General features: G+C 51.5%; 1 protein-coding gene and 1 long non-coding RNA gene across 2 annotated transcripts in view; one reads left to right on the top strand and one right to left on the bottom strand.

The window, feature by feature from the left end:
* The window catches only part of GOLPH3L (golgi phosphoprotein 3 like), a 22541-nt gene extending 17335 nt beyond the window's left edge, over positions 1-5206 (top strand). Inside the window, exon 5 of the mRNA XM_074938714.1 lies at positions 1705-5206. Within this exon, the coding sequence (XP_074794815.1) occupies positions 1705-2132 (428 nt within the window). The 3' untranslated portion in view covers positions 2133-5206. The remainder of the gene's footprint in view (positions 1-1704) is intronic.
* The window catches only part of LOC141977304 (uncharacterized), a 23755-nt gene extending 1562 nt beyond the window's left edge, over positions 1-22193 (bottom strand). Inside the window, exons 1-2 of the long non-coding RNA XR_012636198.1 lie at positions 22046-22193; positions 21031-21137 (exon numbers count right to left, since the gene is read on the bottom strand). This is a non-coding gene — a long non-coding RNA (uncharacterized LOC141977304). The remainder of the gene's footprint in view (positions 1-21030; positions 21138-22045) is intronic.

The raw sequence follows: 22193 nt of genomic DNA, 5'->3' as shown, positions 1-22193 counted from the left end.
GGCTCTGCTTTGCACACTGTCCCTGCCCCAAGCACCGCCCCTGCAGCTCCCATTGACCAGGAACTGCAGCCAATGGGAGCTGCAGGGGCGGTGCCTGCAGACGGGGCAGCGCGCAGAGCCACCTGGCCACGTTTCCGAGTGGGAGAAGGGACATGCCGCTGCTTCCGGGAGCCGCTTGAGGTAAGCGCTGCCCGGAGCCTGCATTCCTGAGCCTCTCCCTGCACCCCAACCTCCTGCCCCAGCCCTGATCCCCCTCCTGCCCTCCCAACCCCTCGATCCCAGCCTAGAGCACCCTCCTGCACCCCAAACTCCTCATCCCCAGAGCCTGCACCCCCAACCAGAGCCCACTCCCCACCCCAGCCCAGAGTCCTCTCCTGCACCCTGAACTCCTCATTTCTGGCCCCACCCCAGCGCCCGTACCCCCAGCTGGCGCCCGCACACCAACCCCAATTTTGTGAGCATTCATGGCCCGCCATACAATTTCTATTCCCCGATGCGGCTCTCAGGCCAAAAAGTTTGCCCTCTCCAGCCTAAGGACTAAACCAGTCAGGGCGGTGCAGCATGCTGGAGAGGCCAAGCGCTCCGCCTCTCACTTATCTGGTCCGAGGCTGATCTCGTCCCTGACTGGGCTGGAATTCAGCCAGGCAGGTTGCATGGGTGGGTTTGTGCTCCTCTTACTTGCTGGCAGTTCTGCCCTGGACGTAGCAACGTTGGTGCTTTTTTCCGTGCGGATCTGCCTCCTAAATACTCGGCCTCGCCTAGGCCTGGTCCACGTGTAAAAATTAGCTCAATCTAGCCCTGTGGCTCAGGGCTGTGGGAACTTTTGCGCCCAGAGCACCGTAGTTAAGTCACCCTGCGCGAGGGAGCCGTGGGAATTTTGGAGTTCTGTGGCTTCCATGAGAGTCCCCCCCCCCCCACACACTCACTCTCACGCTGCTTCTTGTCCTAGTGTGTAATTTAATCATCCCGCTCCAATGCGTGATTCTCTCCCTGGGGCAACTGGGCAGCTTCTGAAGGCTGGAGTCGCGGGTGGGGCTGTGGGTCAGGATTGAGGGGCATTGGCTGATCTGAGCGGGGAGCCCAGGGCTGGAAGAGCAGCGGGGTGCGTGGGCTGTGGGTCGGTATTGAGGAGCATCGGCTCAACTGTGTGGAACCTGGTACTGGAATAGCACAGGGGCTTAGGCAGAGGCGATGCGTGGGCAGGAGTTACAAGGTCACGTCCCCCCCCCGCCCCCCCCCGCAAGATCGCTCAGTCACCTGGTGCAGCCAGGCCCTCCCCTCCCTGTGGGGCAGCTGAGCCAGCGAGCTGTGCCAGGCAGGGAGAGAGGCAGCAGGAGGAACAGGTAGGAGCTGCAGGGAGGGGCTGCTGATTTCCGGGATGGGGGAGGTTGCCCAGGGGCAGGCAGGGCTGGTGCTGTTCCAGGGTGCTGCTCCCTCCCCCCACTATCAGCAGGCACGTGTTGTGTCTGGGCTTATGGATCAAATTGAAGGTGTCCTGGGAGAACTGGGCAGGGGCGCGAGACAGGAAGAGGATTGCGGTACTTGGGTAGAGCGGTGTGGAGGGTCCCAGTACTGGTACAGCATCGCAGGGGTGGCTGAGGTGCAGTATCCGAGCTCTCCCTGGGATGTCGTGGCCTGGGGGGTGCCCACCTATTGCCTTGATTTTTGCCACTAAAAATCAAACCTCGTCTCCCCGACCCACAGGCGAGACCTGGAACCCCTTCAAGCTGCAGTACCAGCTGCGCAATGTGCGGGAGCGCATCGCCAAGAACCTGGTGGAGAAGGGGATCCTGACCACGGAGAAGCAGAACTTCCTGCTCTTCGACATGACCACCCACCCAGTCACCAACACCACCGAGAAGCAGCGCCTGCTCAAGAAGCTGCAGGAGAGTGTCCTGGACCGGTGGGTGAACGACCCGCACCGCATGGACAGGAGGACCTTGGCTTTGCTGGTGCTGGCCCACTCCTCGGACGTACTGGAGAATGTTTTCACCCCGCTGGCGGACGACAAGTATGACACGGCCATGAACAGGTCGAAGGACCTCTTGGACTTGGACCCCGACGTGGAGGCCACCAAAGCCAGTGCCACGGAGATGATCTGGGCTGTCCTGGCGGCCTTTAACAAAGCCTAAATCCAGACCGCCTTGCCTGTTCGACGTAGCACGGGACCTTTGGGCGGAGAGCTGCCCTGGGCCGGGCCAGCGCAAACTCTGTTCTACGTGGCACCTGGGTTTCACTGCTGTCCATGCCCGCCCCAACCTACCTTTCTTGGCTGGGGATTGTTGTGCTGGTAGAATGAGCGACTGTATGTTGTATGTCCTCTTCTCGTAAACACTTGCCTACGTGAAGGCCTTTGTCTCCGGGGTGGGGAGGGTTGGCTCACGGCTCAGTCGGCTCTCTCGTTTCACATCACCTTTTGGAGAATGGAGATGTAGAATTGCCGTTGGCATGTATTCTGCTCTTCTTTACCCTCCATTGATTTTTGAGGGCAGGGGTTAGCTTGAGTTGACGGGGCCTGCTCCATTCCTGCACTTGGGGCACTGACGAACGGGGTGGCTTTAAGCCACTTTTGCACTCCCTGTGTTCTGAGGCTTGCCTGGCCCCCCCACGGTGTAAGTTAGAGCAGTCCGGAGGCTGCTCTACGTTATGCTCTGCTCCCCATGGCGACCAGCGGGCCCTGGGAAGCAGGGAATAGCTATTACGCAGGGTACTCTGAACATGCTCCTGGTCTCCAGGGTCGGGGGCAAGGCCATTGAAGAGCCATGACGCCAGCTCCACTGTAGCCAAGGAAGAGGGGGGTGTTTCCCCATTGTTGGGGCCCACCTGTGCTGCAGAGCACTGCGAAAGGGCCTGGGTGTTCCCAAGAACCAGGCTGGCAGAGTCTGACCTGGTCTGACACTCGCGCTGGTGTAATCCTGCAGGGGTGCAGCTCCTAGCACGCACTGGAGTCAGAGAGATCGGTATCACGGCCTCTGAAACCACGGGGCTGTAGCTGCCCCTTTCCGCAGCATGGCTAACTTCTTCACGACCTTTCCCGTTCAATTTCTGCTGGGACAGGGAGGGCCCGATTTACGGCCGCGTGACTCCTGGCAGAACTCCAGTGCGATCTGTGCAGTCACCCTGCAGCAAAGCTGGTGGTGAATGGGGCAACTGGCTACTGACCTGCTGTGACCTTTCAGTGCAACGCGGGAAGGAGAATGCTTGGCTGGCTGAGCCATGTTGGGAAAGACCCAGAAATGATCCATGCCCAGAGCCCAGTTCTCCCTGCCCTGCGTCATGCATGGTCTTTCTGCACCGGTGCAAAGTGAGCGTGTGGGTTACTTTCGTGTTGCACGGGTGCACATAGGCTACTTGAGCCCTTTAAAGGTGAACACGACTGATCCACTCCTGCGGCCCTCGCTCGTGTGAATAACCACCCATCTGCACTTGTGAGTGAAGACGACCATGGCTAAGCTCTCAGGTCAGGCTTTCAGAGACTGCCCTGTGGAAGGGAGCCTGCACTGCTGGTAAAGCTGCTTAGGAAAAATCAAAACAAAACTCATTTTCCATGGAATTTTGTTTTTTTAACTTTTTAGCAAAAAAATCAAAAATTAAAATATCTGGTGCCTCGTGGGAGCTGTAGTTCGGTCACCTCGTGCGCCCTTTTACAGGCTCCCTAGTTGGACTACATCTCCCATGATGCACCACGGTCTCATCTCTTGGTGAGGGGAAGCTGTGCATGATGGGAAGCGCTATGGCCAATTGGCCATGGTGCACTGGTGGAAAATTTTCAGCCAGCCTTAACAATGAGTGGAATTGACTCAGTCTTTGCAGTGGATCCGGAAAAGGCACAAAACGCAGCTGGTCTAAAAGTGGGAGTTTTTTAAGAATAAGTAGCTTTTAATGGTGTTGCATGATTTCTAGGTGGTCGTGTGAAGCCTCTGTGCCCAAGAGAAGGATATGAACTTCCCCTGTAGAGAGGTGGATTTTAGAAATCTAGACTGGAGCTTTCAAAGTCATCTAAGGGACTGTGAATTTCAATGGGAATTGGGTGCCGGACTCCTTCAAACATCCCCAGAGCTAATAAATAATTGCAGTAGGATTTCTAGGCAATGCTGCTGTACAGATGGCACCGGTGTTCTGCTTAGCTTGTCTCTTACTTCCCCATCATCCTATGCTGCCATCCCCTGCCTTTGCATCTGTGTTTCCTCTTGCAACTGAGTTTCCAGTGAGGTCTGTGAGTTTTCAGAGCTTGTTGGTGTCCGGAGTGAGATGCCACTGGGGTGTTGAAAGGACCCTTGTGCAGGAATCCGCCTCTTAAGCTGACAGGCCCAAGTAAAAGGTTGAGGAGGCGTTACCCGGTGACAACGTAGATCTGTAAGGAGTAATCTGAGCTACCTCCAGTTTGACTGTTATGTCTGAATGAGCGCCTAAGTCCACAGGCCAGGTCTTCGTCTGGGATAAGCCAGCCTAGCACCATCAACTTCAGTGGATCTACAGCCGTTCGCACCAGCTGAGGATCTGGTCTCCATTTGGGTTACACCTGCGCCAGTTCCAAGTAACTCCGGATTTACACTGGGGTGAGAGGGGAACCCAGCTCTTGCGCTTAGATCCACGAGGCCGTGAACTTCCCAAATCGGACAACCGTGCCTAGAAGCAACCGGCCTGATTCTGCTTGCAGTCGCACGGGTGTATATGAGAGAAGGGAGTTATGCTGTGGAAAGCCAATGTAAATGAGATCAGGATCAGGCCCACCAATCTCCATCTTGAGAGGAGAAAGGGAGCGAATGCTATTCGGCCAACTCAATTCGGTTATAACTGACCCTCCCTGTCTTTTTAAATCCTGCAAAATTCTTTTCTGCCTTTTGATGATCAATCCCTTTCTCAGCACGTGCTCCCTGCTCAATGCAAAGGAGGAACAGACACGTTAGCAACAGGGAATGGAAAGGAAGATTCTGGGCTGACTCCTCATTGACTTTAGTCAGATATTAGCAGCACGGGTGATAAACAGGTCCTGGACTCATAGCGCCTTGCAAGCAGAGATCATCAAAGCAAAGAGAGTCTAGATTTTGCATTTACTACCTGTTGTCTTTCATTCATGTCCTCAGTTTGCTGTGAGCTCTGCAGATATTTGCTTACAGAGTCAGGTTCTTCTCTGCTAATAGAGTGGACGCGATCCTAGCCGCCCCATGGCATGCTGCCCCAAGCCAGAATGTCCCCAGCTAAGCCAGGCTTTTGAGGTGAACAGCATGGGGGGGTGGAGGGGAGGGGAGGGGAGGGGGAAGGAGAACTGCACGTGACCTACATGCATGACTGTAACACTAATTGGAACCTGTGGTCCATTGGGGGGGATACATGGGGGGGGCACAATGTGAAGCTGACTTGTATTAGACTCCAGGACATGGTTTGCGCTGTTAGATGTGGAGTGTCTCCATTGGCATCAGTGGGTCAGATTCTCAGCTGGGGCAAATCAGCATCTCCTAACTCCACTGACGTCAGCGAAGCTACATTGGTTCAGAATCTGGCCCCTTGGATTTAGTCTAGATGGTTCTAGACTATTCTCAGTGGTAGAAGAGGACAGGACAAGGAGTAATGGTCTCAAGTTGCAGTGGGGGAGGTTTAGGTTGGATATTAGGAAAAACTTTTTCACTAAGAGGGTGGTGAAACACTGGAATGCGTTACCCAGGGAGGTGGTGGAATCTCCTTCCTTGGAAGTTTTTAAGGTCAGGCTTGACAAAGCCCTGGCTGGGATGATTTGATTGGGGATTGGTCCTGCTTTGAGCAGGGGGTTGGACTAGATGACCTCCTGAGGTCCCTTCCAACCCTGATATTCTATGATTTTCACGGGCATAACCGAGAGCAGAGCCTGTGCCACTGGGGGATGAAGTTTGCATCAAAGTGATGACTCATACTTCAGCCTCGGAAGGGGAAAGAGCATTTCTCCATTAGTGGTGGGCTATCGGCGTTCCATCCCCCAAGGAGATTCTGCAGGGCGAATTCACTAGAGTGAAGTTGGAATGGGGAAAACACAGACAGGATCAGGTATCCTGAGCTTTCTGTTCAGTAGAAACTTTGGATATGTGGACTGGGGAGTGGAGGGCACTGGTCATGATTTTGGGTTACAGTAGCAGTGCGGTCTAGTGGTTAGATTAGAGAACGGGCCCGGGGATTTCAGAAGCTAAGGTTCTAACGCTGTCGCTGCGATTTTGGTAAGTTGCTACTTAACCTCCATGGACCCAGTTTTCTTGAGTGCGAGGGGAGAGGTTATTTTACTTCTGCATTTGGCACTGGTGCAACAGCTGCTGGAGTATGGACTCTGGTTCTGATGTGCACGGTTCAAGAAGGAAGTGGATGTACTCGAAAGCGTTCAGAGAAGAGCCACAAGAATGATTAAAGGATTAGAAAACCTGCCTCATCGTGACAGGCTCCAGAGTTCAGTCTAGTCAGCTTAGCAAAGAGGAGGGTAAGGGGTGACTTGATTACATTCCCTCAGCATCTCCATGGGGAAGAAATATTGAACAATGGGCTCTTCCCTCTAGCGGAGAGAGGTTGAACACAATCCAATGGCTGGAAGTTGAAGCCACACAAATTTCAACTGGCAATGAGGCGGGAGGAATGAACCATCGGACCAATTTCCCGAGGGTCAAGGCGGGTTCTCCATCGCTGGCCATTTTTTAAATCGCGGTTGGATGTTTTTTCCAAGGGATCTGCTCTAGGAATGACTTTGGGGCAGTTCTCTGGCCTGTGTTGTACAGGAGATCAGATTAGATGATCACAGTGGTTCCTTGTGTCCTTAGAATCTATGAAGCTCCCCTCTAATATAAGGATGATAATATTCACTGTACCGACCCTGTCCGGGAGCTGTGAGGCGCTTTGCTATCGTAATACCACACCCCTGGGTGCAGTGGCAACAGCGGGAATGGAACCTCTGTGTCTAAAACCAGGCGTCTCCTAGCCTGAGCTAGAAGACCCTGCCCTATTAGCCAGCGGTGTAGCAGGCTCGTCAACTGTGTATGTGGCCCATCCACCATTAGCGAGGGAGAGAGAACACTACACTGGGTGGGTTTGGCTCATGCTATCTTGGATGGAAGGTTCTGTAGAATGGCTGTGTGTTGTTGTCCTAATAAGGTGCTAATTATATCCCTGATTGACCACAGCTCACTTTTTTTATAGAGGATAGATCCAGGTCTGTGCTCCCATCCCATGGACTCGGTCATAGACCTGCAGAGCACATGCATAATCCACATGGATATATTTTTGTTTCTCCTCTGAAATAGCCTCCTGAACTCTGCTTAGAATTTTACCTCCAGTGCAGCCACACATCTGAGAACCTGAGCATCTTCCTTCGGGTTTTTAAGCGACCCCAGGGGATCCGGGTGTAATTCCTTAGGATAACTGCAAACCAGCAAGGGGACGTGCCGCTGCAGTTAAAGGTGATCTGCAAAGTCAGGGGGAAGTTGGGATTTGTGTCCTTTTGGGCTGCTTAGTGATGGATGAAGAAAGCCTGAATGCATTGTATTAAAATGATTCTTACTTTACAAGTTTTTGCTCTGGTGATGAAGGTCGGAGAGAGAATGACTGATTATGATATTGCAAGAGACTGAGCAGCTGCAAGCAGAAGGATTTTATTTTAGGCCATCTCTTTCAAGCAGTCTGGCTTTTGCTGACACCGGTTTAACATCAAAATCTAACAAAAACTGAGCAGGGATGTCAACAACATGCACACTCTCCAGTGAAGGTGTGAGCACTACCGCTGGGTCAGGAACTTTTTCCACAATGCTTCTTTTTTGTTGGAAAATGCCAATTTTGTCAACCAAAATTTTCCCCAGGAACCTTGCCGCCTCGAAAAGATTTGGGGGGGGGGGGGGGGGCGTAGCAGCGATTGCTAAATGTTTTGGCATTTTAAAACAAAAAATTCTGGGTTTTTTTTCGATTTCCAATTTGAAATACACGCAAATTCTAATTTTTGGGGAAAAAAAAAGTTAAAATTGGTCAAAATGGAAACGAAACACTTTGACCTAAACCAAAATGTTTTTTCAGAGTTTGCAAACACTTTTTAAGATTTTTTTGACTTTTTGTCCGAATTTGGCCTTGAGACTCTGCAGTGAGATCCACCCAGGGAGCTCGTGGGGCTCGACCTGGACCCATCCCTATGGGTCCATTTGCAGGATCCAGGCCCTTGTTTTCCTCATGTGGGTCTCTTGCACAGCAGAGAGAGAACTTTTGCAGAATAGCAGAGGGATTGTAAAACATCCCCAGTTTACACTAGCGCTCCAGGAGGGAGAAAGCTCTGAAACGACTTAATATTTTAGGCTGCGGGGTGTCTCTTCAGCTGGTGAGGGGATGGTAAATGCAGGGAAACGACTGTCGAGTCCAGGCTGCCTTCATCAAAATGTGTAGTTGCAAAGGCCCCCAACCCACAATCAGATCCATACGGATGGAGCTGTGTGGTTCTTGAAGTCTGTGGCCTAGTGGGTGAAGCACCAAATTGGGAGTTGGGCAACCAGGGTTCTATTCCTGGCTCTGTTACTGGCCTGCTGGGTGACCTTGAGAGTCATGTCACCCCATGCCTCAGTTTCCCCACCTGTAAAGTGCTGTGAGATCGAGGGTGAAAAGCGCTAGATAAGAGGTGGGGATCATTAATTGTACTGTGATCGTGCCTAGGTAGGGGCTGTAGGCATGGACCTGGACCCCATGGTGCTGGGGCTGTACAAACACAGAATGAAGAGCTGGTCCCTGCCCCAAAGAGCTGATTGCAGGCTCTGGGCCTGAAGGTGAAATTTTCAGGGGTGACCAAACTCTTACACTAATTCTGAGTGCTTTAAAAATCCCAACCCCTAAACCTGTGACTATAGATTAGACACAAAGGGGTCTGATTGGCTTGTGTTTTAAAGTCAACCTGTACCTAAATAACTTTTCCTCTTGGCTGAGTGTTCATCTACGAAACATGGTAATTGTAGGTTCGTTGCAACAGTAGGTTCCCAATTCTGCTCTAGTGTAAAGGAGACTTGATTTCAGTTTAACATCTACATCCACACCTTCTTGCTTTCTGGGGTGCTTCTGGCCCCCCCCCTCTGGCCGGGGACTATTCTGGGTGACTCCTATCCCTACATGGCCACAATCCTTCCGTATGTAGTAGATTCACTCTGCAGACATAATAGTGACTCAAATTCTATGGGAAAAAACAAAATTTAATGCTTCTCCCTGATCCCTTCTTTGTTGTTCCATTTTTATCGCGTGACTGTGAATGAGTTTCTTTGCAGCACCAAGGACACGTGGGGTAATTCAGATGTAGCGTTTAGCTGCTGTGGATTAAACTGCTCTTGAATAATAAACATTTAAATTTGGGTGTCGGGCTGGTTGTTAGCCTCCACACTTTTCATAGCAGCAGGGCAGGCACTCGCTCTGGTGATGAAGGAATGGTGATGTTTAGTAGCACGTTGTGCAATGAGTTTTCTGGGTCTCAGCCTGTTTCCTGACCTGTTGCTGCTGGTACACCCAGGTAGGTTTCAAACTAGTCTTAGCAGAGCAGTCAAGGATGGGCCATGGAGACAGCTAGTCTCCTTTTCAGGTTAAGCTTGCTACAAAGGAGAAGATGGTGCTGCTAGGCTGGGATGTAGGCCAGGAAAGCTACCTGGCCTTCGTGTCACCGGAAGGAGGAATGGCAGAAATGAACCATAGAATCATAGAATATCAGGGTTGGAAGGGACCTCAGGAGGTCATCTAGTCCAAACCCCTGCTCAAAGCAGGACCAATCCCCAATTAAATCATCCCAGCCAGGGCTTTGTCAAGCCTGACCTTAAAAACTTCTAAGGAAGGAGATTCCACCACCTCCTTAGATAACGCATTCCAGTGTTTCACCACCCTCCTAGTGAAAAAGTTTTTCCTAATATCCAACCTAAACCTTTCCCACTGCAACTTGAGACCATTACTCCTTGTTCTGTCATCTGCTACCACTGAGAACAGTCTAGATCCATCCTCTTTGGAACCACCTTTCAGGTAGTTGAAAGCAACTATCAAATCCCCCCTCATTCTTCTCTTCCTCAGACTAAACATCCCAGTTCCCTCATCCTCTCCTCATAAGTCATGTGTTCCAGTCCCCTAATCATTTTTGTTGCCGTCTGCTGAACGTTTTCCAATTTTTCCACATCCTTCTTGTAGTGTGGGGCCTAAAACTGTACACAGTACTCCAGATGAGGCCTCACCAATGTCGAATAGAGGAGAACGATCACGTCCCTCGATCTGCTGGCAATGCCCCTACTTATACATCCCAAAATGCCATTGGCCTTCTTGGCAACAAGGGCACACTGTTGACTCATATCCAGCTTCTCGTCCACTATAACCCCTCGGTCCTTTTCTGCAGAACTGCTGCCGAGCCATTCGGTCCCTAGTCTGTAGCGGTGCATGGGATTCTTCTGTCCTAAGTGCAGGACTCTGCACTTGTCCTTGTTGAACCTCATCAGATTTCTTTTGGCCTAGTCCTCTAATTTGTCTAGGGCCCTCTGTATCCTATCCCTACCCTCCAGCGTATCTACCTCTCGTCCCAGTTTAGTGTCATCTGCAAACTTGCTGAGGGTGCAATCCACACCATCCTCCAGATCATTTATGAAGATATTGAACAAAACCGGCCCAAGGACCAACCCCTGGGGCACTCCACTTGATACTGGCTGCCAACTAGACATGGAGCCATTGATCACTATCCGTTGAGCCCGACAATCTAGCCAGCTTTCTACCCACCTTATAGTCCATTCATCCAGCCCATACTTCTTTAACTTGCTGGCAAGAATACTGTGGGAGACCGTGTCAAAAGCTTTGCTAAAGTCCACGTCCACTGCTTTCCCCTCATCCACAGAGCCCGTTATCTTGTCATAGAAGGCAATTAGATTAGTCAGGCATGACTTGCCCTTGGTGAATCCTTGCTGACTGTTCCTGATCACTTTCCTCTCCTGTAAGTGCTTCAGACTTGATTCCTTGAGGACCTGCTCCATGATTTTTCCCGGTTTGTGAGCAGCAGGTCAAGAAGAGCTCTGCCCCTTGTTGGTTCCTCCAGCACTTGCACCAGGAAATTGTCCCCTACACTTTTTCCAAAAACTTCCTGGATTGTCTGTACACCCCTGTATTGCTCTCCCAGCAGATATCCAGGTGATTGAAGTCTCCCATGAGAACCAGGGCCTGCGATCTAGTAACTTCCATGAGTTGCCGGAAGAAAGCCTCGTCCACCTCATCCCTCTGGTCTGGTGGTCTATAGCAAACTCCCACCACAACATCACCCTTGTTGCTCACACTTCTAAACTTAATCCAGAGACTCTCGGGTTTTTCTGCAGTTTCATACCAGAGCTCTGAGCAGTCATACTGCTCTCTTACATACAATGCAACTCCCCCACCTTTTTTGCCCTTCCTGTCCTTTCTGAACAGTTTATATCCATCCATGACAATACTCCAATCATGTGAGTTACCCCACCAAGTCTCTGTTATTCCAGTCACATCATAATTCCTTGACTGTGCCAGGACTTCCAGTTCTCCCTGCTTGTTTCCTAGGCTTCTTGCATTTGTGTACACGCACTTGAGATAACTCGCTGTTTGTCCTGCCTTCTTAGTGTGAGGCAGGAGCCCTCTCCTGCTCGTGCTTCCTCCCGGTATCCCACGTCCCCACTTACCTCAGGGCTTTGGTCTCCTTCCCCCGGTGAACCTAGTTTAAAGCCCTCCTCACTAGGTTAGCCAAATAGTTTTTATTATATTTGTATTATCGTAGCACCTAGGAACCCCAGCCATGCACCAGGGTGCTAGGTGCTGTACAGACAGAACAAAACTATGGACTCTGCCCCAAAAAGGCACCCGGTGCCGGACGGTTCTCCCCAGTGATTCCAACCTGCTCTACAGGAGGTCTAACTGGATGATCAGATTCCCCTCTGACCTCAGAATCTGAGTCCTCATGCTGCCGATCTGGGCTAGTCACTTACGGGCTGACCTCAGCCACCCACAAATCCCATTGACCATAGGGGGAATGGCGGATGCTCAGTCCCGGGTCTCATTTCCCGCCCCCACCCCCTACAATGGGGTTTGTAGTATTGAAGAATTGGGTAATATCCCTTTAAATAGTTTGGGAGCCCTCTAAAGGGTCTTGCTGTCTTCCATTGCTGGAGCTACCAGCACCCTGCCAGAGCAGCCGTGTACCTAGGTAGTTCGGGGCTTATCTACACACGACCATCTCGGAAAATTAATCCAAATTAACTAAAGGTGTGAATTTGGATTGGTTTAAAACACATGAAATTCCTGTGTGAATGCTGTTGTTCAAAATTACAGAGGCCAGAATTTGGTTTTGTTTAATTCATTTTGGAAGTGAATGAAGCTAAACCCAACTAAGGCCACTTTAATTTGGAATGAGGGTGGTCACACACAGCAGCTTAACTAGTCCACTTCATATTCACCCCTTTCATTAATTCCGGTTAGCTTGCCCAAATGGCCCCCTGGCGCCAGGCCCTGAGTCTGGTATATTTGCACATAGTTAATAAACATGGTTATTTGGAGTCTCGTCCTGCCAGTGAGGCTTCCCCATATTCTTACTGCGGGGTAAAGAGCCAGGACACAACAGGATTAATAGCTGCCTCACATGTACATTGGGTCTTATTCTCCTCTCAGGCTGACTGTATTGACTTCAGTGGAGTCCCTTCTGATTTACACCAGTGTGAATGAAATCAGAATCAGGCCTGAAAAGTGCTAGGTGTTTAATAATAATCTCTTGCTCTTATCCAGTGCTTCTCATCCATAGATCTCAAAGGAAGTCAGTATCATCATCTCCATTTTACAGGTGGGGAAACTGAGGCACCAAGGGCAGGGATGTGACTTGCCCAAGATCATCCAGCAGGTTGGTTTCAGCGGTGGGACTAGCTCTCCTGTCTCTCGAGACCCAGCTCAGTAAATTGTGCTGCCTCTTTCAGGAGTTTAGGCCCGAGTTTTCCATCTTGGGTGTCTACAAAAGCGTCGCCTGAATTTAGGAGCTTAAATATGGCTTTGGGAGCCTAATTTTCGACACTTGATATTGACTCAATACTGAGTAACAGCTCCTCATTACCACAAAAACCCCAGAGCAGCTCCTCAGTGGATGTAAACGGGTTCAGCTCCATGGCCAACAGCGCGGCTTCGTGGACGTACGGCAGCTGAGACTTTGCGCCTGGGTTTTTTTAAATTACGATTTATTCCCACACGTTCAATGCCTGAGCAGAACTACCAGCCTGCAGATACAGGGCTGGCATGCTGCTACCTCTCAGCCTGCCACTGGGGGGCGCTGATGGCCTTTCAAAACCACGCCAGAAGTTAGGTGGGGGGAGAACTGGGCAGAGACAAAGTTTAATGAGTGTTTCGGTCTAATTACTGGAGGTCTGGGAAAACATTTGCATAAAATGAGGCACCTAATGAGGGTGATCAGAGGTGCCCGTTTTGTCAGTGGGAGCGGTGGACGGTTTATGTAGAGGTCTGGCTCCAGGCATCCACATTTTAATATTGGCCGAGGGCTCGTTCACCCATAGATCTCAAAGCACTTGTGAGTCAACACTGCACTCCTGGGGCTATGGATGGAGAAAGTGACCTGCATGGCAAAGAGGGCCCAGGGGTTCGGGTCTAATGCCACGAACGCATGCGAGTGCAGGGAAGGCCAGACCGCCTGCTCATTTGCTGACTCCATGGCGAGACCTGTACGAAGGAGTCGCTTGCCGCAGCGATGGAAAGAGCCGTTGCTTGTGCGCGGTTCTGGAAAAACATCTCGTTTGTGACAAGGACCCAAGAAGAAGCAGCGGTTAGGCTGCTCAGCTGGGGCTGGGGAGACCACGCTTCACTTCCTTGCTCTGTCACGGACTCCCTGTGTGATTGTGCGCAAATCGTGCTGTCGCCCCATGCCTCAGTTTCCCCATCTGTACAATGGGGATAATAGCCTTGCCCTGCCTGATGGGGCTGTTGTGAGAAGAAATACATCAAAGACACTGAGGTGCTCAGAGGCTACGGTGAGGAGGGTCAGATAAGTACTTTAGATAGAGGTGGAATGCATCGACCAGGATCCCACACCGACCCCATGGCACGATAGAACCCAGGCGTCCTGATCCTAGTCTCAGGCTCAGATGACAGCACAGCAAACCCATACTCAGATAGTTGCGTCTGCAGCTATGTTCAGTCATAGAATCATAGACTATCAGGGTTGGAAGGGACCTCAGGAGGTCATCTAATCCAACCCTCTGCTCAAAGCAGGACCAATCCCCAATTTTTGCCCCAGATCCCTAAATGGCCTCCTCAAGGATTGAACTCACAACCCTGGGTTTAGCAGGCCAATGCTCAAACCACTGAGCTATCCCTCCCCCTCAGTGGCTTATTGTGCAATTAATTGGTCAGGTCTCAGCCCAGATCCTTCTATCATCATCCTCCCCCCTATGTAATACGTGCTGGTGACAAGTTAGTAGGGACGGAGGTGAGTTGAAAACTGCATCTACACTGGCAACCTCTCGCTTTCAAGGACTGCGAGTGCCCTGAGCCATGTGAATTCGTGTAATGTCCCTGTTAACACTTAGGTCTGCTCAAGACAGCCGTTAAAAATCTGTAACATTATGCACAGAACCCTGCTAGTAAGCTGGCATTCCAGATCTCTAATGCACGACTTGAATAAAATACCTGTTTGTTACTGAGAGGAGCAGTGGATACAGTCATGGGATTTTATTATTATTATTATTCTGATTTTAAAAATCATTTTCATTTTCCCCAGACCCAGCCAGGGCAGAGTCTGATCTCAGCTACAGTGGTGTAAAGAAGTGACTGGACTCCAGTGGTGCTGTGCTGATTTACACCAGTTTGAGGATCTGGCCCATTGACTCAATAGTGCTATGGCCGGTTCACGCCGGTGGGGGAGATGACCCATTGAACTGAAATCCACTGAGTTTCCCTGGTGTTAGCGAGAAGAATCAGAAACTGGAGCATGATCCCCTGTCACAGGTGCCTGGGCCAGAAACTGGCTTTCTCCATCTCCCTCTTGAACCATAAACTAACCTTCTGAGTCTGAATTTTCCCGCCCTAGGGCCTGCTGCTTCTTGCACTTACATAGCTGGCAGCTGGGAGCGGCTCCAGAGGACCCAGTGGGGTTTACCCCGCAGTGTGGATAGAAGCCAGGCTGAGAGGAGCTGGGTTTAGGCCTTGACAAATGACAGCAGCCAGTCAATTACCAGTGCTTCAGTGTACTCCCTGCCCTGCTCTGGCTACTCCAGTCAGCTGGCATCCCAATGATGAGGAAGAGGAGGCTGGGGTTTGGTATGAAGAGGCAGATCCTCAGCTAGTGGCTATTGTAAATCCGCAGCGTTTCCTTGACTTTGTTGTAATTGCACTGATTTACACCAGCTGCGGATCTGCCCCCCCCACAGCCTCCAATGGCTCTTAATGTCCTTTTACACCCTGGGACACTCGGGTGAGGAGGGCAAATTCAGGGGCCACGAGACTCAGATTTCACCTCTACTCACCTTAGTGCAGGGGGCAAATCCGTCTGTGCAAATCTGCAGTTGACCCCATTGCAGTTATTCTGCATTTATACCAGTGTAAATGAGCAGGATCTAGCCCAGAGGCTGAATCACACAGGGGAAGATGGATGGGGAGTGTGCACTTTGTTGCTTGATCTCTTCTTGTGGGGAGGACTTTAACTAAAGGTGCGTTTTTTGGTCTTGTTTTGAGCCGTCTGCCACGGCTGAGAATCAGAGGAAAGCCACAGGCCCTGTCGCTACGCATGACCAGGAGCTCTGCTGGCAGGAAAGGAAAGGCTTTGCCTGAAGATGATACCTGTAGCCTAAAACCTTCAGAACAAAACACAGAGAGGGTGGAGAATACGCCCGGTTTCCTGCATTGAGCTGGTTAATGTCTGGTTATCAGCATTAGTAGGGTTATTTCCAGGGCTGGAAATGCTGTTGGGTTCCCACCCCCTGTAGCGGCGTGTGGGTGCTCCTGGCTGTTAGCCTGAGGGAGCCCCTCACCCTATCAGCTGGTTTCTGTCTCTCTCTTTCCGTTTGGATTCCTTAGCTGGGGGAAGCAAGCAGTGACTCATCAGTGGAATCTCAGGTAGGGAGCATCCCCCCATAATGCACTGCAGAAGCCCCTGGTTTCTCCTGCTCCCCGTGTGGCGAGGCAGTGTGGCCTGTTGGATAGGGCCCTGGATTAGGCATTAGGAGACCTGGGTTCTATTCCTGGCTTTGCCCCTGACCTGCTGGGTGGCCTTGGTCAAGTCACTTCCCTTGGCTGGGGCTCCATTCCCACTCCCACACCTTGTCTGTTTAGCCTGTGAGCTCTTCAGGCCGGGCACTGCCTGGTGCTATGGGTCTGCCTACCCAGCCCATGGTGCCAGCGAGCCTCCCAACTTAGGCTGATGGCCTGGGGCTCATGCTATAATTAGCTGTGCAGATTGGGCTTTGCAGCGTGAGGGGATGGAGGGCTTCACAGCTTGAGCTCCAGCCGGAGCTGTGACTTCAAAGTGCTGTGTACACAGCTAGCTGGAGAGCCACAAGCCCGAGTCTGTCGGCCCAGGCGGGAGGCTCGCGGGCTGTGTACACATGCCTGATCTGTCTATGCAGCAACTAGCTCCAATCTTGGTTGGGGCTAGTGCAGCAGCGAAGAATGTGTTCAGCTTATTTCACCTTGATTTTCCCTGTCCACCCTCAGCTATCAAGAGTCTCAGACTTCTCCAGTAGTCTGAATTATCCATCAGTTGACTGTGATGCATCCTAGGGTAGCACCTAGGGGACCCAAACTGAGATCAGGGCCCTTCATGCCTGGTGCTGCACCGACACAAGTGAGAGACAGTCCCTGCCCCAAAGAGCTCACAGTCTGAATAGACAAAAGACTGGAGGGGAAACTGAGGCACAGAGAGGGGAAGTGACTTGCCCAAGGTCTCCTAGCAGGACAGTAGCAGAGAAGGGAATAGAAGCCAGGTCTCCTGGATCCTAATCCAGTACCCGACCCAGTAGACCACACTGCCTGTCTTCCATAAGCACCTTCTCACACGTAGCTCAGTGGGGCCGTGAGATGCTACTCTCGTACTACTAATTACTCACATACCATAATGGGGCTCTGCTCTCATCTGGGGGGCTCTAGGAGCATGTGCATTGTTAATAGTATTATGGTGGCACCTAAAGTCCCCAGCTGAGATCAGGGCCCCATTTTGGCCTGAGCATTATTAGTCATATTAAGGTAGCCATAGTGGGGTCCTGATCTCAGTGGGGCCTCTAGGCACACATAATAAGCCCCCCCTCCCCCAAGGTGTATAACTATCATCCCCTTTTCACAGAGAGGCATGGCTAGGTGAAGTGACTTGCCCAAGGCCAGACAATCAGTGGCAGAGCTGGAATCACAGCCCACGGCAAAGTGGATGAATACAAGCCATGAACAAATTCCCTCCCCGTCCCATTTCCAGCCGCACACACCACTCGCCCCTGATTGCAGGAGGAAGCTCTAATTGCAACCTAGTCCCAAGTTAAAAGGCTAGTGGGTGATGATTTTAGCTCATGCTGCTCCAGCCTGGGCCCTTCCGCTTTGATTAGCAGCATGAGTGCTGACAGCTCCCGTCAGCCCGGCGAGCCAGTGCAGCCACCAGTATCAGGAGCCGGGGGGGAAGGCTGAGTACATCTTCCAAGATCAGACCAGACAAATGACAACGTCCCTTGTTATGGTAGCTGAGCCCCATGCGGGCATGAGCCGCCCTCTGCTGGGCCTGGGCTCCCTCCCTCTTCGGAGGCCTGGGCTCTGGGAGGTCAGAGGGGTCAGGCTTGATGAGGACTCAGTGCCTGCTCACACCTTACCTGCCCAGCAGGGCAAGAACCAGCTGTTTCCTCCTCCAGAGACAGGCAGTACCCCGCTGAAATACAGATGAGTGTCTCTTTCCAGGACTGGGCCCTTCCCCAGGTGCGTTAGTCTCTGGCAGGAGTTCAGCCAAATGGTTATTGACCGGGCCTGGGAGTCAGCATGCCCAAGTTTAATTTTAAGTATGGAAGGGTAATTAGAACAGAGGGGCTGGCGAGTTAGGGGACTCGGGTTTCGCATCCCTGCTATAGGAGAGGAATGTGGTCTCATGGTTAGATTGTGGGGTGGGGGAGGGCTGAGAATCAGAACTCCTGGGTTCTTTTCCCAGCTCTGGGAGGGTTCGTGGTTGGAGCAGGGGAGCTGGCTGTCAAGACTCAGGTGCTATCCCCAGCTCTGGGAAGGGAATGTGATCTAGTGATTAGAGCAGTAGACTGGGAGTCAGGACTTCTGGGTCCCATTATCTGTGTGACCCAGAGGAAGTCACTCCACCTCTCTGTGCTTCAGTTTCTGCAACTGTAAAGGGGGGGATGATTATACAGACATATCACGGGGCTGCTGGGCGGGGGGGAGGGCTGAAAGTTCGTAAAGCGCTCTGAGTGCCTCACCTGGAAGGGGCTATAGCAGTGATCTGTAGCATTACACACACTGGGTGCGGGGAGGCGGTGCTGCAACAGGGGCCAGATGAAGCAACTGTTGAAACCAGGCTCGAGGGAGGTATAACCCTTCCCCGCTCTCCAGACCTCAAACTGGGGGAGAACAGTGATACTCCGCCCCCAAACCATGCGCTCCCTTGTCCTGGGGCCCCAGTAGGTTGTGGAGAGCTTCTTAATAAGATCTTTCCTCCTCTTTAGTGCATGCTTTGATTGGCAGTGAAATAGTTACTATAAACATAGCAATTGTCACCATTGCACTGCAGAGCTTACACACCCCAATGGGGCCGTTCACCGGCCTCGAAGCTTTTGCTTCGGGCTCTCTGCAGACTCCGGCAGACACGGCTGCACCAGGCACATTGAGAAGGTTTCCTTTGGAATCAGGAGGGCTGGAAATATATATATATATATATATATATATATATATATATATATACGAATGGAAGCTGAAATTCAGGTGCAAAAGTCAAATCTCCTCCAGGGACCAGCCCTGGCTTCCTGAGCTGTTAAGAAACAGCCCTGTTTGACCCCCCATCCCGTGAAAGGGGGAAGGACTCATCCTCCAGCTGGTGTTTGTTCAGCTTCTACCCTGGAGCACAATGGCAAAATCCCCTGTGTAATCTCAGCTGCCCTTCGTATCTGGGATGCCTTGATGGAGGCAGCTGGCAGTGCCCAGCCCGGGGCTGAGTGCTGCCTGCCAGAATCCCGGCTTGTCCTATGTATCAGGCGCACCCAGATCTAAGTGCAGACACACCCGTAGACAAAGGGAGCACATGAGGAGCCAGTGGTGGGCAGTTAGCATAAGCCCCCTGCCGCAGTTCCCAATAGGCTGGAGTCTGGGAGGGCACTTTGATTTCCTCAAAGCGTCCCACGCTCACCCCGGCTAGCCAGGGAAATGAGAACTGCACACCCAGCGAGGGGTCTGGCGGCAGGGCTCTGCGCTCGAGAGGGGAAGGTCTGTCCATCCGGGCCCCTCTCCTGAGGCTAATAGTCAGCCTTCCTCACTGGCTTGTTTGTCTCATGATTAGGTGTATTATGGTAGCTGCCAGAGGGCCCCCCCAGCTGAGATCAGGGTCCCATTGTGTTGGGCCCTGTACTGCCACAGTCCCTGCCCCAAACAGCTTTCAGTCTAAACAGATCGGACAGACGCAGGACGGATTGTTCTCTCCATTTACAGGTGGGAAACTGAGGCCCAGAGAGGGGAAGTGACCGGCCCTAGGTTGCCGTGGGGGGGCTGCAGCAGAGCAGGGAGCTTTAACTGGGTAAATTCTGCCTTTGGTCATGGATCAGGCTCTACAACTCTCTGAAGTCAATGGGAGTTCGACCTTGAGGAAGGATTGCTGCCAGGTCTGCTGGTCGATCAGGGTGCGATCCCTCACCAGCGCACCTGTGCCAGCAGAAGCCCCTAGTGTAGACCCAGATACGCCGCATGCCGTTACTGGTGTTGCTTGTTTTGCTTGGGGTAGGGGCTGGACTAAGCTATACTTAACATATAAGTTATATATATATATATGTTATAAGTTAACATACAGCTTTGCTGGGCTAAGCTGCGTCCACACTAGGAGCACTACAGTGGCATAGCCACACCAGCGAAATGCCCCTAGTGTAGACGTGGCCTTAGCTGCTCTGTGTCTGTTTCCCATCTGTACAATGGGGATAATAGCCCTGCCCTGCCTCCCACGGGGCTGTGAAGATAAATCCATTCTCAGCTACTCCAGTGATGGGGGCCAGGTAAGGAACTTACACAGAATCCATGCAGCTGGGAGCTGCTAAAACCCTGTGTGTGTCTCTCCCTTGCCCGGCCAGCAAGGACAGTCTGAAATGTTCCTTAAAACCCCCCAAACAGAGCTTAAAGAGTGTACAACTGTTGATTTTTTTTAAGAGGGGTGGGAAAAATACCCGTCCTTCAGCCTGCCTCTCTTTAGCACACCCAGGCACCCAACCTAAACTGCAGGGGAAGTCCATGTGTAAAGTGTTGCCCTGGTTAGGAAATAATGGTCCAGTCCATCAGCTGTGAATCAGGGCTGCGGCACTGGGCCCGAAATGTTGCAGTGTGTAAGTCAAAAAGGTTTAGGGCTTAGCAGGGCTCAGTGTAAATCCACAGTGACTCTGTGCAAATCGTTGGGCCTGATTCTCATTTACACTAAGGCTGCTTGACACCAGTGACAGCGTAAAGGGGCCTTGGCGTAAATGAGAATCAGGCCCCAATGGTTGTGAAACTGGTTTGAGTGGGAGGCAAACTAGGCCCGATGGACTTCCACCGGTGTAAATCTGGAGTAACAAGGCAGCGCAGTCCGGCCCCAAATGCTCAGCCGTTCCCCTTCAGAAATGACCCTGTAAATCATGTGCTTGGCTTAGGGCAGTGAGAGTGTAAGGGTGCGGGGGGGAGGGTTGATGGGGGTTGAGGCTGCAAAAATCCATAAACTAAAGAAAAAACACCCCTGTTTTCCCTGCCGTGATGGTTTGGATCAGGGCTACTTTGGCTTGGTTTTAAAACAAAATCCGTAATTGCAAAAGTCCAAACAAATGCTCGGAAGGGGGCGTTACGCACTGAGCGCTAGATTCTCAGCTGGAGTAAATCACTTACACTGCCTTCCAGCTGCTGAGGATCTGTCTCCATATAGGACTTCATTCTTTTGCAGCACAGCAGTCCCGTTGGCTCCAGCCAAGTTCAGGGCTCCATCATGCCGGGCGCTGCACAGACACAGAGTAACTGAGATTGGGACCAGACAAGACCAGGTGCTGCACAGAGACGGTCTCTGCCCCAGAGAGCTCACAAGCTGATTAGATAACACAGAGTTTATCATTTTACAGATGGGAAACTGAAAACCAGAGAGATGAGGTGACTCAGCCCAGCTCACCCAAGAGCTCTGCATCGGAACAAGGAACTCACCCCTGGTCTCCTGTCTCTTAGCCCAGGGCCTCCCGCCATGGCCATTTCCCCTAGCCAGACTCATGTAGCATGAAACCTGCTACATAAACATCTGGTCCTTTTTGTTTTATGGGTTTTTTTTCTTTTAACTTGTAAAATAAAATCAGCTTCTTTGGACAATGCTTCATTGATCCGTGTCCCTCAACTAGGTCATGGTTGGCATAACTTTCTAACCATTTCAATTAGGGTGACCAGACAGCAAGGGTGACAAATCGGGATGGGGGTGGGGGGTAATAGGAGCCTATATAAGAAAAAGACCCAAAATTCGGGACTGTCCCTATAAAATTGGGACATCTGGTCACCCTAATTTCAGTACTGAGGGAATTGGGGCAAAATCTGCCTTCCAGTGCTGCTCCATGCACGTGGACCAGACACTGGGGCAGACAAAAGGCTGCCACCGGATTGTGCATCAGGAACCAGCAGCCATGGGGTTAAACATCCCCCTTCTTCGCTTTAGGGAACCTTTATTTTCAGATCTCCTGGGCGGGGAGGGTAGAATTCGTAGATTTCCACCCACCCATGCCAGCTATCCTCCGGCTCACCCGTCCCCAATGTAGGCAGATGGAGAGGAAAAGAAAGAAAACAGGAAGAGGTGGAGAAAACTAGAGAGGAGAAATTATGTAAGGAACAGAAAATGTAAGAAGCCCCAAAGCAAAGCATCTCGCATTACCCATGCAGGGGAAGGTAGAAAATCCAGCCTGGTATTGATTGGTGTCTGTCAAGTACTGAAGAACAATGGCCGTGCTTCATGTCCAGGCAGGCACTGCACCAAAGCACGGATCAATGAGGACGTCAATACAACAGGAATTGCTTTGCAG

The sequence above is a fragment of the Natator depressus genome, chromosome 24 (genome assembly GCF_965152275.1).
Source record: "Natator depressus isolate rNatDep1 chromosome 24, rNatDep2.hap1, whole genome shotgun sequence".
Classification (NCBI taxonomy): domain Eukaryota; kingdom Metazoa; phylum Chordata; order Testudines; family Cheloniidae; genus Natator; species Natator depressus.
This window is presented reverse-complemented; position numbering and strand designations above follow the sequence as displayed.